This window comes from Gallus gallus, chromosome 5 (assembly GCF_016699485.2).
Source record: "Gallus gallus isolate bGalGal1 chromosome 5, bGalGal1.mat.broiler.GRCg7b, whole genome shotgun sequence".
In the NCBI taxonomy this organism is placed as follows: Eukaryota; Metazoa; Chordata; class Aves; order Galliformes; family Phasianidae; genus Gallus; species Gallus gallus.
Genome location: NC_052536.1, coordinates 25784267 through 25800770, shown reverse-complemented (window position 1 = coordinate 25800770; position 16504 = coordinate 25784267). Strand labels below are relative to the sequence as shown.

The window sequence follows — 16504 nt, the reverse complement described above, 5'->3', positions numbered from 1 at the left end:
TTAATGCCTTCAAAAGCAGTTTCCATGGGATCTAACTAACTAGCTCTCAGAACAGCCTGAAGTTTTACCCTTACCACTAAGTATTTTTAAACTCTAGCACTTCATGGTCACTATGGCCAAGATGGCCACCAATCACCATTTCACCAATGAGACCATCTCTGTTTACAAGCAACAACTATTCCTGATTGGCTCTCTTAGTACCCGTACTAAGAAGTTATCAAGGTATTTCAGGAATTGCCTGGCTTGTTTGTATCTGCTGTGTGATATTTCTAGTTAATATCTGTCAAGTTGAAGCCATCTATAAGGGTGGCTTATCTACATGTATCTCATAGCTTCTCAAAGGATAAATCATCAGTGTCATCATCTTGGCCAGATGGCCTACAGTAACTCCCATCACAACATTCACTTTATTTGCTTGTCCCTTCTCATCCTTACCCAGAGGCTCCCAATTGTGTCAGTGTCAGCTGTGAGCTCTGTACAGCCCGGCCCCTCCCTCATGCACAGCACCCCACTTGCCCTGCTGAAGGGCCTAGAACTCGTCATTGTGATGCGCTATCTCAGGACCTTCCCAACAGATTTTGCTTTTGCCAATGATGTTGTGGCTCTGGGACTGATCGAAGGCTTCTAGCTTCTCTTGATTGTTCCTCATGCTACATGTACTAGTGTAGTAATACTCCAAATGTGCCTCATTCTGCCTGAGTGCACCTAGGACAGGCATAGATGAATGCCAGTAAGGAAAAAGAAAACTAACATATCATTTTGATCAGGTTGAGGTGGGTCTCTCATGTTGGAATTTGTTTAAAACCAACAAATACTTGGAGTATTGCACAGCAAATAGCACGTTTCACTCCAACCTTTGTAGATTCCAGCCTTGAATTCATTTACACATAGGGATGATTCGATTAACCTGGCAGATCCCCTACATATAGCATTCTGACCCTAAAAAAAAGAGCTGCTTTCTTCACTATTACTACACTCACTTCACTGGTGTGCTTTCCCACATGATGGGAAGAAAGGTGAACTGGGGAAACAGCTTCTCCTCTACAACATGCACTACAGTGTGAGTGTGAAGTGACACAGGTGCAGCTGAAAAAGCTTTATTTACTCCTTAAGTAAAGCCAAGGCAAATGTGCGACCAGAAAATCATCTGCTCTGAAAGATTTTGAGATGCAAGTTACAAACTTGTTAGTTTCTATTTAAACCAAGATTCAGCATGTCATAAGATCCCTGAAAAGCAGCATCTTAAATTTATTCCATAGGAAGTGTTTTACAAGAATTTTAAATGCAGAAGCAGTCAACAGGTGGGAGGCAAAAGAGGTTTTTTTTTAAGAGGTTGACCAACACTGTCTCCATCTCTGTAAGACAGCAGGAATTCAAGAAAAAACAACAAACCACCCCAATCCAGTCTCCAGTACAGCACATTCTTAGTAAGGACAAATAATTGCTTCCTTTTGCAACACTGTGCTCAGGAAAACAAGAGAACAGTGAGCAGCAAAGCATTCTCCTATACAATCAAATTGCAATTAGAAAAACATACAGCAGGTAAATGCCTGGTCTCATCTTCATGTACCTTTGAATTTGGACCGTGCTCAAAAAAGAAAGGTTTAGGAGATGGTGTAGGCTCGCTGCTTTCTCCCCACACTAAGAGTTGGGCAAGCTCGTGGTGCTAGGCGGCCAACAATCCAGCAGTGCTTACAAGCACAGACCACAACTGTTCCATAGGTGATGTAGGCTGGCACAAGTTTAAGAGATTTAAAGGAAAAAAGAAGTTTTTTTTTTTTTTTTTTTTTTTTCCAGGAAGACCAAATAATTTCAGAACACTGGATTTCTGATACAGTCCATATGGAGTTCAGTTTCTGTTTCAGGTCACTTTTTTAACCATATTCTTTATTTGATCAATATATTTCCAAGTCTAGGAAGAAATGGGTTTTAGAAGTAAATATTCTGAAATAGATTAAGGGATTCTCAACACCCTGATTTTACAGCAGTGCTATACCAGGGATGTAACTCCTTATAGTGCAAGCACAAATGAGGCATTAAACTTACTTTTCCAAAGAAGCCTTTGAAGAACTTCCTTTCCTGGAGGAACAGGGGGGACAAGTCGAGCGCTATTACTGAAGGTAGCTAAAATGTCCCAGGGTTTCAAACCAACAAGCACACACAAGAATAGGGTTTGGAGGGAAAGGAAGGGGTTTTTAGAGTTATCCACGAGAAGGTGCGACAGGCAAATGTGAAAATAATCCCATGAAAATGCAGATCAAAGGGCACACACAATTCTAATAAGCTACTGCCCTGAAATTGGTGGAAAGAAGAGAACCTTGGCCCCAATTTCATGCAAAGTGGTTACTTCATCGTCACTCTCCCTCGTTTAGTTCCCTTTAGTTAGGTTATAAACCAAACTTGGCAGCAGACGTGGTAGTTGAACAATTAAAATACTGTATGGGCGTGAAATGCAAAGTTCTAACTTCAGAGGTACAGTCAAATTTGCTCTGTATTGACCGTTTTTTTCCCAACACGAGTGCTCCATACACTGGAGAACATACAGTGGCTGGCATAATGCAGGATTAAAAGCTGAAAAGCATTTTCGGTACTTCATTTTATTCTATTTATTTACTGTTTTGGTTTATGTGCTACTATCACTTTGCATCTTGTACAACCATCTTTGGCCAGTAAGGAATTCCCTCTGACCTAAACTAAACCACAACTGAGATCTCTTCCTCTTCCACAGCATACAACTACTAAATATTCATTCTCCAACTCTGGATTAATAGATTGAACAAGATCCCCTTTAAAGTCACCTCTGAGAGGGAGAAGTTAGACCAAGGCAGAGGCACAAAAAGCTGAACTACAAGTTCCTGAACGTCTTCAGCTTGGAAGTGATTATACCGATTGCCCAATTCACATTAACACAAAAGCAGAACACAATTTGAAGTATATTTGCATGCCATTTTTACTGGCTTTGTTTTGTTACCAGATTGTGGGGGGGGGGGGGGGGGGGGGGGGGGGGGCGGGAAACCCACAAGATCTGCTTGATCTGATGTGAGGATATTCTCTGGGCCCTGATGTCCTGCATGCACAGCTACACGCTGCTCAGTACCTGAAGGGAGCTGGCTTTGAAGCACATCCCTGCTCTCGTTCTCTTTCTAAATTATTTAACTGGCTAGTAAACCGGTACAGCAGTAACACGGAGACTGTGGAGAATCCACATGAGACTAAGTAAGGGTCTCTGACAGCCACTGACCCCAAATTACCACCATGTTGATAACAATGCTATATCAAAAATACTATTACAAATATCCTGAGGCAGTGCCTCCAGAATTGATTGATATACAAGGTTATATTTAAAACAAAGCTATGGTTCTGACGCAAACCAACAAAAGCCAGGAAACAAAGCTAAGAAGGGAGTGTCAATCTCAACTCTGCATTTCCTGACTTCTGCTACTGAGTGCTTCTCTCTACCCAGTGTCCTTCCACAGAGCTTTTCAACAAGTATCTGTAAGATATTTACGTCAACCCAGGCACTATATAAGAACATCTCTACGTGCAGACAGCTGAAAGGTTTAATAGCTTTTAGCACCAAGAACGGTCGTGTATTTGGACAAGATATGCTGAACACTGGGAGGGGAACTAATGGATTAATCACACTGTTGTGCACATAATGAGAAGGGGCTGGATGCTGCTGCCAAGTTGAGCAATGACTGTTGCATTACACTAAATAACAGCCTTTTAAAGATAGCAAAAGCTAAAAGAGATTCACCAGAAGCTACCTCATTTTTAGGTGATGGTTAATTTTGCTCTCAGCAAAATGCTTGTTAAACAAGATCTATGGTTTTTAATAAGCTAGAAATGTTAATGGAAAGGCATCATGCAAAATGGATTTTAAACAACACTAAGTTAATGTAGTTTAGAGATAACTAATGCATGTTTTAAAATATTATGTCTCTTTACCTGCTAAAACAAGAACATATATTAAAACAAATGCATCATTTAAAACAAGAAGTGGCAAGTTAGAAACCAATACCACACACTGAAGCTGATTTAAAAATCAAAACATGATACGAGAGTATAATTTTGTCTTCATACCATTTCCCCATACCTGAGTCAAATATGGTTACAAAGCTACCTTACAGGGTCCTCAGAAAGCTGTTTTCCAGTCTGCACTAAATAATGCTAACTCATGGAAACGGTTTTGGAGAAACCCTTCAATGCTTTGTATCCAAATCTGAGGATCCAAAGTTAGTAATATATCCCTGCTAAGGGAAAAATGTACACTCCTTTGGTAACACTTGAATAACAGGTAGTGATACCTGAACATACAGGTTTCTGATCTATCAATGAAACTGCTGTGCCATATCAGACAGAAAATAGGGACATCAGTTTCTCTTCATTTCATCACAAGAAAAATTGTAACCTGCACATTATAGCGTCATCTGTGTTGGTATGCAGTTCCAGAGCTTGAAAACGGCTCTTGAGCTAAAAATGGCTTCTTCTACACAGCCGTCAATTACACAATCCCTGAACAAAAGGTTTGCCATCATCTGGTTTAAGTTCTGCAAGATGTGCTCAAAAATGATTGTGGCATATTAAACCAGCAGATAATAAAGGACCTGAAAGGATATTTCCCCACAATAAAGAGGTAAAAGAATTTGACTGCATCTTTTCTTTCTAAAGCAGAAATTAAGATATTCCAAAAATGAAGATCCAGTTTTGTATTTTTCCTGACAAACCTTAAAAGGTTTTAAAGTCCAATAGTCAACCCTAAAACAAAGAACAGATTTCAGCCCCCCAAATAAATAGCCAACTGATGGAGAATAAGAATTAAGAGGAAAACATATAAACATATCTATTGAAATAAGTAAGGACAGAGAGAACTCAGTTTTAGAAGTTACAAGTATGTCAACAGTTCTGCCTCTAACAGAACTGAACTATTATTCATAGACTGGATTCATAAGAGCTATACAATGCCTGCAAAGACAACAAAGATTAAAATAGGCCACATACACTTGTATGTAGTTTAGCTATATGAAAAATGAAGTTCCGTTTTTGTAAAGCTGTCTTTTCATTTGAGCACTGCACCTCAAACTTGAAGTTCCTTCAAGACCAAGAGAAAACCCATCGAAATAACCAAGCACTGTGAAAGGAACAGACTACCAAAGGAGCAAATTGCTTTCTTACTACATTCTGCATGCTGAAACAACATCAAGTGGTATGGCTTTTCCTTGTTAAGAGAATATATTGTACAGAAAAGAGCTTTCAGCAATGGAAGAATCCTAAAGAAATGCTCCCGGTTTAACACCCACACACATGGGGTGGGGATCTGAGAATGGGGATACGGTTTGAATCGCAATGAGCAGCTTCAGATGAAGCCTGGGTCTGATGGAGTCTAACAGCTCAGGTGCACAAAGCAGTTTCAGTAATCTGAATATTGGGCCCAATGAGAATTACACACCCGCTTCTCCATTTCCAGCACTGAAAACCAGACAATGCAAGCAGAACTCCTAAGACACACACCTGTGTCCAATCTGTGCATAAACATGAAAAACTTCAAACAGCAGAAGAAATAAAAATTATCTGAATAAAAACATTGCATTTACGAGAATGGGCAATAAGTTGATGCCGTTCAGGTTAGAATAATCATAAAGCACAGAACAGAGAAATTAAGTTACTTCTAGGGAAGGTGCTGTAAAAGTTAGATGCCTTACATTTGAATCAAGAATTCAGATGATCAAGAATCACAATCCTAGCATTCTCTGGATTTCAGAGGAAACTGGGTGCTACATTTTTACTGTGTGTCATTATTTATAAGCTTAGCTACACTTAATTGGCTTGTGGACTGAAAGTTTATAAAAAGCCAAGAGAGCAAATACTTCACAGCACGGCTCCCCAGAGAGGACAATGAGAGAAGCTGCAAAAAGGAGATACTGGAACATTATTTGGTGTACTAACAAGAAGTATCCTCATACGATGAAAACTAGAACAGGATGAAAATGGATGCAATTCACTATGTGGTCAGTATTTGCATTTTTAGCTATATAAACTAAATCCATAGAACAAAAACTAATTTACATTCTGTGTGGTCCTTTTTAATAAAAATCAGTCACCAATCACTGCTGGACTGAATGGGAACAGATGGGACGCGGCTTGAACAGGTTGCTAGACACTGGCTGAGAGAGAAAAGAATGAAAAGACTTGATTTTAATCAGAGCAGTAAAGCAATTCAGAAACTTTACAGCACAACAGAAGGAAGATAACCTATAGTCTTCTGTTGTGTGCTAGGAAGAACAGGTTTATTCAGAAGACATTTGAGTTCTCACATTTGGTGAGGGAAAAAAAAAAATCATATCCAGTCAAAGGTATCTTAAGTTAGCAAAGATGCAGTAAAAGTGTTTGATTTACTTCCAGTAATTTTGGCTGAGCTAGAAGGATACAAGAATATCTTCTGGTAAAGGCATTACTGAAGACTGTATATAGCTAGGACAAAAGAGAAGCGAGATGAAAAGGACAGCAGTTCTCCATCTTCAATCAGACTTCAAATTTCAACATCCTCTCTTCCTCCTCTTCCGTGCTGTTCTAGCCTCAGATTCTTAATAGACTGACTACTGACTTTCTACAGGGAAGAGAAGACAAGACCTTGAAATGAGCCATAGGAATACCAAGAGCTTTGAACGAGTGCCATTTACAGGAGCAAACGTTCACAGAAGCCAAACTAAGAGCAGCCCACTTCATGACATACCAGAATTAGGCAGCCTTCAGGCAGGCCACTTCAAGCAGATGCAAGCCAGATTATTTCATGCATGACTACAATGTTGCAGTGCATTAGAAAAAAGCAGCCTAAATCAAATCATATTTTGTATAATAGAAGTGAATTAAGTCACTATTGAAGTGGCAGGCAACAAAGGGAGAGGGAGAGAGAGAGGGAGAGAGAGAGAAAGAGAGAAAGGGAGAAAGACCTGTTAAAAAACAATGGTTGAAGCCCATATGGGTACCAACTTAGTCTGAAAGGTCACAGAGGATTTTTACACATTTGTTTTGCAAATAGTTTCTGCCAGTAGAAAGAACAGTTGTAACTCTCTCCCTCTCATCATCAGATTAGCACGTCCCCCTAACCACAGCAGTGCTCTCACACCAGCCAACTGTTCTCCTAAAGTGGGTCAAAAGTTCAGGCTTCAGCTGCAGCACTGCTGCCGAATGGACCTTTTAGAGTAACACTTACAACCCCGAAGCCAGCTTTTTCATGAAACGAGTATACATACAGATTTCAGTCTCTTCACAGCATCTTCACAGATATGCATTCCTCTGGATTCATCCACTTCAACATGCCCCAAGTACTGTAGGAACAAGAACAGGAAGGTAAGAAGCGTAACAGCTTTAAAAACTACACATTTTCTGTGTATTTATTATCACAGACTGCTTAAAACCATACCAAACAGAAACTGCAAGTTGCAACGGTTTTTAATTAACAACATAACCCAGAATAACATTAGGCCACAGAGGAAGCAATTCAAAAAAATACATCAGAGTGTCAGGAAACTGGGTACTTGCATTTTATATAATGGAAAAACAGAAGTTCCTTGTGCTTTCCATTTGCCCCCCTACCTTTCTCAATCTTTTTGATAGGGGAAGGAAATGTTCTCTCAACCATTCATATCCTTACTCAAAGTACTTAATTCTTGAAGAAAGCCATGGAAACTATCAGATAAAAGCTCTCTGACTTCTTCTTTATTACAAAACTTAAGAGAAATTTACCCTGATTTACATGACATTATAAGAGTGCATGCAAGTTGCTATTCGTACTGGAGTAGCTAAAGAGGAAAGAAAGGCTCTTAAAACATCAGAATCAATATTTGTGGCACGCTGCAGCAGTGAACTGAGATTTAATTACCTATGGAGATGTCCCATACTACCACAGAACATTCTCCCAGTATTCGTTTCAATAATTAGGATACCAAGTTTGATTAGCTCAACAAAGAAAGATTTCATTCCGTATTGAAGTGCTCTACCAGAACAATATAGGAGATTCAGCTTAATGGACACACTCAGAAAGACTGTTAAAAGATTTAACAGCAAATTGAAAGGCATGTTGTTATTTTGGTTTAAGGTGAGGGTTTTCAATGCAAGGCAAGATGCTTGGAAAAGGCTGTCAACATACCAACATTCTTATCATTAAACAGCTGAGACTTAAAAGACCATAAACGATAGAGGGCTTTAACATTAAGTCTCACTACGTGACATTTTAAAAATAGGCTAACACTGGATAGAACATTCTGAAAGAATTTCACTTAACCCACCCCAACCAGCCACAGGACAGTGTGCAAAATACACTACGTAGAAGCTAAATGGCAAATAATGAAGATCCAACACCTTACAGCTTTTCCAAAGTGAGCTCCACGTGGCTGAAGCCCTAAAACTGAATACCAGAGTTGCCAAAACAATGACTTCCATTAGCTTTCCATTAGCTGAACTTCCTGAACACTTGCACAGGATGCTCATTTCTCCATAACACCGAGGGGAGCATTAATCCCAATCTAATCCTAAAACTACACCAACAGTAACAATTGAAGACGCATTTACTATGTGTCCAGAAGCACACATTTGTATCCGCACCCATCAGGGATGCATTTGCAGTTCTGCCATGTCTACGCTGGAAGCTCCAGAGATGCAGAAATATTGTGAACCTAACATGGGAAAATTTTGGTTTTAGGAGCGCAAGAAAGTTTGTCAGCTGAAAGAAAAGGATAATATAAACAGGAACAAGGCCGAAATCTGGAGAAGATGAGTAAACAAAGATATACGCGTGGAACGAGCCACCTAGCTTGCATTACTATTAAGTACAACTTCTTGATTTCCAGAGCTATCAGCACATCTCTTACCCGAGTGTAGGCAAAATGCCCCCAACTGAAGATCCAAACCATTCAGCCCCTGTACTTGGCAACCTGCCTTTTGCTTGGATGAGGGAGAAACAGAGCAGGGTAAACATTGCCTCTGGTCACACTCCAGACCAGACAACCGCTTCCCCGTGTGTTGCCAAACCTCTATTCAAGTCACATGCTCCAACTTTGGGCAATCAGTCATGGCTCTGCTGCTAGAGACAGCACGTTTAGCTGCAGTTTTCAATACTCCAATGAATGGGGACATTATTGCACATATCAAGTGCATCTACCCACAGCAAAAGGGTACAAACCCCAGACCTCACCGAGCATCAATCAATTCTGAATTATAAAAGAAATTATGCTGCCACACAATACTACTTTTATGATGAGTACAAAAGGTGCTTTGTTTGCATTTACAATTTACACTTAAAGCTCTTCATCAGAAAACTTATTCTTCCCAGTGCACCACTACTGCAGAAGCTGGCTGCTCACAGCTATCAAGAACTGTGGCCTTGTACATTATATGGGCAGTTTCAGAAGTCTTCCTGAACATTATTTGGACAGTTTTTTGATTTTTTTTTTTCTAGATTCAAGTTCCCTCTATGTCCAAACATATTTAAGTTTCTTTCTATTAAAAATAACTGTCAGCTGCACAATGAGAACACTCCTGTCCTCTTTTTGCTACATCAACTTAAATCTCCCTTAAGCAGCAAGTCCTTTTCCATGTCTTCAGGTTTATTTCCAAAATCCTTTCTCCCCCATCAGGCTAAATGGAGATATACCTGCCTCTGTATTGAAGCAGTGCTACACAACTTCTACTTATCCAACAAAGACCCAAGTATTTCTTCAAGATACCTGGCAACCAGCTCTGCTATAGACTGAAGCCTTCCCAGCTGCCTCACATTTTTAATGAGAAGAATTACATTGGAATAATATCACTAGCTAACCTTAAATGTGAAGCATCAGCTCAACTTGCTATTATCACAGCATATTATGAATAGCATTTCAACGTTTAATTGAATAAGAAAAATACAGCTGCTGGTTAGACCAAGAACTCTGGTGTTTAGCTTCCCTTCAAAAAAAAACAAACCAAATTCTGATGTTCTGCCATGTCAAAGAGATTGCACGGATACCACTTTAAAAAGCAGATACCTACAACCCACGCTTCTACACACAATTTTTCAACATCTCAAAGAAATTTCCCATTCAAACCGAAGGAGAAGAAACATAATGCAAAGTGCCTGGGCAGAGACAGGCCACACATACTGTAAAGCCTCTTAGAAACCCACCAAGGCACAGCACCACAAAGAAATGCAGTGACTGGGACACGGAATTTCAGTGGCACAAAACTGCATAGGGCACACTGTGGTGGGTGGAGACTTCACAGAACAGTAAGACTACCTGCAGAGAGACATCCTCATCACAGGAGTCACGCAACCTAACGTGCCTGGAGAAAGCAAGCACATTTCCATCATGGAAGTGCAAATAACAGGAATGCAGCATTAATATTGAATGCGTTCCTACTTAATTTCCATAGCAACCACTTAGTGATAGCCACAACATCAGCAGTTCTCAGCCATAAGATGTTCTGTGAAAGATTTAATCGCTATACCAGAAATCAGCCAACATTGCTTCTACAGAAAGTGAAAAATCCTTTAGGGCAGAGTCCACATAAAGACTACCACAGAATAAAAGTTTTGAAAAGAATAAAATACCTTCAGGAGTTGTTGGGGAGCCCCTTAACAAACATTTTTCAAGAAAGGTATTGCTTATTTTAGCATTTTCAGAAAAAAGATTATATGTCGGTACAGCAGGTAAGTAAAAAAAACCTCCACCTCAAGGCAACAAACTTTGTCTTCACAGATAAAACATCTCCTGAGGCATTCGGTATCACTCTTCAGTCACACACTACAAAGCAGTCAGCACAGGAAGAAGCCAAACTGGCACACAGCAAAATGCACAGAGAATGAAGTTTTTCAAGTTCCTTTTCAGTATTTTAAGCCTTTTCTGATTTCATCTAAAATCAGGCAATTTATCACCTAGTATGTTTGGTGAAGCTGCCGCACTGCCCTTCCCAAACATACACTTTTGAAAGTGTTCCTAATAAAACACCATGGGCTGATGTTTTATGGCAGTAATATTGCTGGGCAGCAATGAAATCACTACCATTTGTGTCCTAGTACAAGAAATACTACCATGATTATCTTTGTTTACTTTCTCAAATACTTGGCGCTCTCTGTAAAGAAGCAGAGTTCAATAGCACTGACTCAACAGCTGCTGGCCCAAAGGAAGGACCTTCCCCAGATCTCTTTCCATCATTTTCAGTTACTGGAACACAGTAATACGCTGTTGCAGTCTCTCTTCCAAACAGAGGCAGATACACAAATTACTGAAATTTTCTCTGTATCAGCAGATGTTCACTTGGACTGTTCTACTTGCAGTAACAGATTAGGCTTTTCAGACTACATGTTAAACTAGACAGACAGAAGAAAAGAGCTTACCAGAAGTCTTGGCCAAAGTGTCCCATGCTAGCAAGCTAATGGCCAGAGAGCAGGAAACCACCATTTCCTTGATACTTTTCCTAGACACAGCGACATTCCCATTTTTCTATGTGTAAATATTGTTCTACTGCTATAAATAATATCCTGATTTGTAAGATGGAATACTTGGAATCTGCATGTGTAGTTAAGACTTCTAGAAAAGTTATTGCTCAAGAATTAAAGCTCCACAGCTTCAGGGTGAAACTCTGTCCTGTAACTAGACACAAGCTTAATCCAAGAAGCCCTGATGTGCCTAGAAGCTAAACTACATTTCCACTGACCTCTAAGATTTACATATTCAATGTTGCTGCTTTTTAATTTATTAGTTTGAAACAGATGTTTGCTTACACCCGTAGATGTACAATGAAAAAAACTCTATAATTAATCATCAGTAGACAAACTTAGTAAATTCTCCTTAATCAAAACTACAGGTTAATTATGATGCTATAGATTTCCTTAGGGTCCAACCTCTTCCACTGCCCTAAATCACCAGAATAGAAAGATGTCTCACTGATTTGTTACCCTCTCCCCAAACACATGCTGTTACAGCGTCTTGGCGTAACCACACATCACACCCATCTGTGAGTCATGCCCTGCATTTCACTTACTGATTCTCATACTGTATTTACTGGTGTGAAGAGAAACAACACTGAGGAAATAAAAAACCACTTTGGACTCCTGATAAAGTAACAAAGTTCAATATGGATATGTGAATGTTCTACTTTTCGTAGTCTCACAAATCCTTAAAACATGGCTGAGAAGGAATTCAGAGGTTATGTCAGACTCCACTTGTCTCAAGGCAGGATCTACTTCCACATCTACTCCAGAGAGGTCAGCCCGGTACTATTATATCATTTCTGTAACTGGAGATCAATAGGGTAACACCGCCTATCCTATAGCTTCTAACTGCCATACAGTTAGAAACGGGGGGTTGATTTGCTGAGTTACTGTGAATACCCATCCTAACTTTCCCTTGGTGACCTTACACTCACTACTCCACCCAACCCCTTTACAGCTTCACGCATGCTCTGTCAGACTTCGGTTTTCAGCTACTTGCTCTGATGTGCAAATCCTTTGCGTATACAGAAAAAGAAAAAAGAATATCAAACATTGGTACTAGTTTTATAAACACTGCACAGGTGCACGCTGTAACTCTCGTTCCAATTCTGCAAAAAAACTGTTTCCATTTATGACACTGGAAACCTTCTCGTTTAGGAAAAAATTAAAGAGAGTAATGGCAGAATTTTTTTTATTATTATTTTTTACTTCCAATACCTAAATTGCATTTAAAAGATAAATTTCTTCAAGGGCATCTAAATCATTTTTATGGCTCTAGGCATGAATGCTCGTATCTTTGAAACAACTTGAAGTTTATTAAACAATTTAACAATTTGAGCTTTGTCAAAGAGAAGAGGGTTTTTACAGCAAGAAACCTCACTTAAAACTTCCTGTTTGCAAGCTATTCAGACAAAACTAAAAGGTTCTTTAAAATGGAAGAAGTTTAAAGATTAAGGATTGTATAACAGGACTTTATTCAAAGAAACCTCCTGTTATACACACACCTTCTGTTATAATCACCTTCTGTCATAATTAGTCGTTGTCTTCCTGCGATCTTAAATGCTGCACGAGCTTCAAACTTTACATCTGCTTGCTGCTGGGTTAGCATTCCGTAGGAATGGTTACTGTTCATTGCTAGCATCGATTCATTCCTTAAGAGATAGGGATCTGTAGTGTTTCATGTGTAAGGCTCTGCAACGTTTCAGAAAGCAGCGTATTTGCCACTTTAACATCTCAAAAATGCTTAACGCAGTTCCCAAGGACTGTTCAAGCACCTCAAGATTTCACAGTCAAAAATATCACACGCCTAACTTAAGGGCACTTCAGCATCAATGTGCTGCTAAAATCCTTCACAGCTATTATGATTTCAAACAACCAGAAGTACATTTAGTAACACAAAATAACAGCCATCACCGATGCTGACTACCAGTCTTTCCGATCTGGAAGAACAGAATGGCATGCAAATTATGTTTATAAACCAACTAAAAACAACCGCCACCACAAAAAGCTATTTATATATCAGACGTTAAGCAGTAAGGCACAATATGTAAATTCCAAAACTGAAGTGGACAAGTGGGCTACTACAAATGGTGTGAGAGCACACAGCAAAGGGACAGGCAGTCCCTTATTCTCCGCCCATTCTCTGGTGGGCCATGTATGTGCTAAGTATACAAGCCACTGCTCAGTCACAGGGATCCCAGAGACATGAGCGGGCACTCACAGATCCCACTGGCGATATCCAACAAAGTTCAGAGATAGTAACTCTCTTTACTGCACTTGTTATTTTTTTTATTATAATTAATATATTAATTTATACTCACACAAAGCAATACATGGCCTTCTAAACACCTCCCATCAAAGCCAGGGAAAGAAAGGAAACAGCTGAAGAGTGTTGATCTGAAATGTTAGTTCTTCTACATGACTACAACTGTATCCACATATGGCTTTTATTTGTCAACACTACCACAGAAAATCAAGACTCAGCGGAGAGGCTCATTCACATGATATCGTACATTCAGCAGCAAACCCTGGATCACAGATGTGGTACGTTACTCCTCCCCAAGGACTTCTTTCATTGATAACTTTAGTCTTCCATTTGGAATAAATGGTCTGAAATACATACGCAGGTAAACTTGCAGGTGACAGGCAGCATTTAAGACAAATTAAAGTCTAAAGAGACAGACCCCCAAAAACTTGAAAGGGACAGAGTAAAACTAATTCAATCACCCACAGGTACATCTAGTTGTTGCATCCTTCAGAAGCACGGGTAGGAGGAATCGGCTGTAAATGTTCTAACATGTCTGGTTGGTTAGAACAACCGAGAACTTGGAAAATGCTTTGTTTAATTCTGTTAAGTAGAGCGAAGTGACCTATTTTTTCTGATACAAATTTAACAGGCCAGTTACTCTACAGATTATCTGTACGGACAAAAACTACTTACCCAGAGGGACATCTGAAAAGGCATTTCACACAAAAGAAGCCCTCGTCTCAAATATTTTAGTCATTAAAACATAGAACAGCTGCACGCTCTCAGTGTGGTAATGTCTGCAGCAAGAACCCAAGTCTCAAAATTGGTATGTCAATACACTTCATTTTTGACAATTACCATTTATAAAGACCGTATAAAGATAAATCACAGTACCAATAAGTGCAGCATTAAGGTCTGTTAGAATAATCTTCTGAATAGTTGTAAATACCTAAACGCCTTATACATTATATCTATCTGGCACAGTTTTCTCCCCCCTCAGAAGCTTCACTACTGAAACAAAGTAGTTACTTCTCCAGTTGCTAGGACAGGAAGATGATTGTCACCTCTGAAAATACATTTCTGTACAGATTTCTCAGCAGTTTTAACAGTTCCACACTTAATAAAGAGGTGGCTCCGAGTACACCTATAAAAGACGCAACGTAACATGTCTCTGCACCGCAGGAGTCAGGATAGCCTTAAAATTACTGCCTAATGGGGTAGCAGAAGTCTGCAAGCTACCGTTGTCTAAATACAACTCTAATACCCTTTTGTACCTTTGTTGATAGACATGCACCTGTCTCTCTGCTGATGCAGTGGAGTGCAGAAAACCGTTCATTTCACATTCTAGTACAAAGGCTCTTTTCTCAATGCAACTTCAACTGATTCAAAAGAGGACAGATGAAAGAGCAGAGCAGGCACGTCCCTAACCGTTCCAAGGCCCTGTTTTGAATGTGTCAGATTACCTCCTCAGGCATGGTTAGGTTCCAAATACAGACAAGGGCTAGCTGTACGATCCTACACACACTTGGACAACTGAGAAAACACAATCAGCAGCTTGTTGCATGCAACACAGACATTCTGAAAACAGTGGATAAACAGAGATTGTAAAAATGATGTGTCAGTACCTAAAAGTAACAGTATGATCCTAGGATTATCATAAGCTCTAAACTTATGAGCACAACACTGAAGTGAACAAAGTGTGCGTCAAATCTACCTCCCTGAGTTTTAAGGCAACAACGTCACAGGAATTTTACCAATACTTTCCATACAGCACCTTCTCTACCAAAATGCAGTTGCCCAATAGATGCATCAGCGTTGCTCAAAACTACTACTACACTTGCAGGCTGTAATTAACAGCCAGGATCAGCTGTGGATGCAGCACAGGAAGAACTTCAAGAGCAGATCAATGTAAAACAACTTAGTAACACTGAACTTGTGTGCAATACAGCATCCTCAAGTCACAATGAATGAACAGCTACTGGAGTCCGGTCCAACACTAACAGAACAGAGCCTGGAGGCAAGAAGAAATCCCATTTGCAACCTGACTTTCAAAGTGGTTCCACATTCTCTCTAAAATCTAAAAAAGGATAAATCTGTGCTAGCACTCCACAAGCACCCCAAGTCTGGGCCAAAAAAATGCCTAAAGGCATGAAGTTAAACACACCAACTTAATGCTATTTTAAGAGAGTGATACATCGCTCTCACGTCAAACTTACATGATCTCTTTTACAAGAGAAATTAAGAGCAAGCATTCCCCAGTTTGCTTGCATTAGTCTTCTCAAAAAAAAAAAAAAAAAAAAAAAAAAGCCCAAACCAAAATTCCTACCCAAGCATCATAAGAAACAAAGCCCTGACCATGGCTGCTATTCCAGAACTTTTCTGTACTCTCCTTTCACACAGAAAACCTTCAAAGACAGCTACAAAATATTTGTTAACACTTCTTGGGTCTTCACCAGCTAAAATCTTAGACACTGCTTCAAAAGGATCTTGCTACTCAGCTAAGTTCTGAGCTTTTAAGAACTGGGGCAGATGATTTTTAGGGACTGTGGGCAAGGCAGAACATAAAGAATAAGGACGGATTAATCCCCACAGACACACATTAAGCTGTGGTTAAGAAGCTACAGGCAACTATAGCACCATGCTGGAATGCTAAATAGGGATTTCCAAAAATATATATATTTTTCACTATATTTCAGAATGCACTGCTATTAGTTGACTATTCTTAGTAAGATATCTCATTTTACTCTACTCCATTGAGGAACATCAGGAAGAAAAGACACTCCATCAGA

General features: G+C 39.6%; 1 protein-coding gene across 30 annotated transcripts in view; it reads right to left on the bottom strand.

Annotated features, from left to right (window-relative positions):
• NUMB (NUMB, endocytic adaptor protein) overlaps positions 1-16504 on the bottom strand; it is a 130358-nt gene that overhangs the window by 17928 nt on the left and 95926 nt on the right. For 16 of the 30 annotated variants that reach the window (XM_046941390.1, XM_046941389.1, XM_046941392.1 and 13 more), the window contains 2 exons: positions 7254-7328; positions 2047-2124 (listed from right to left, as the gene is read on the bottom strand). In XM_046941390.1, coding sequence (XP_046797346.1) covers positions 2047-2124; positions 7254-7328 — 153 coding nt within the window. The remainder of the gene's footprint in view (positions 1-2046; positions 2125-7253; positions 7329-16504) is intronic. The other 14 variants (XM_040700610.2, XM_046941399.1, XM_046941397.1 and 11 more) reach the window with 2 other exon arrangements.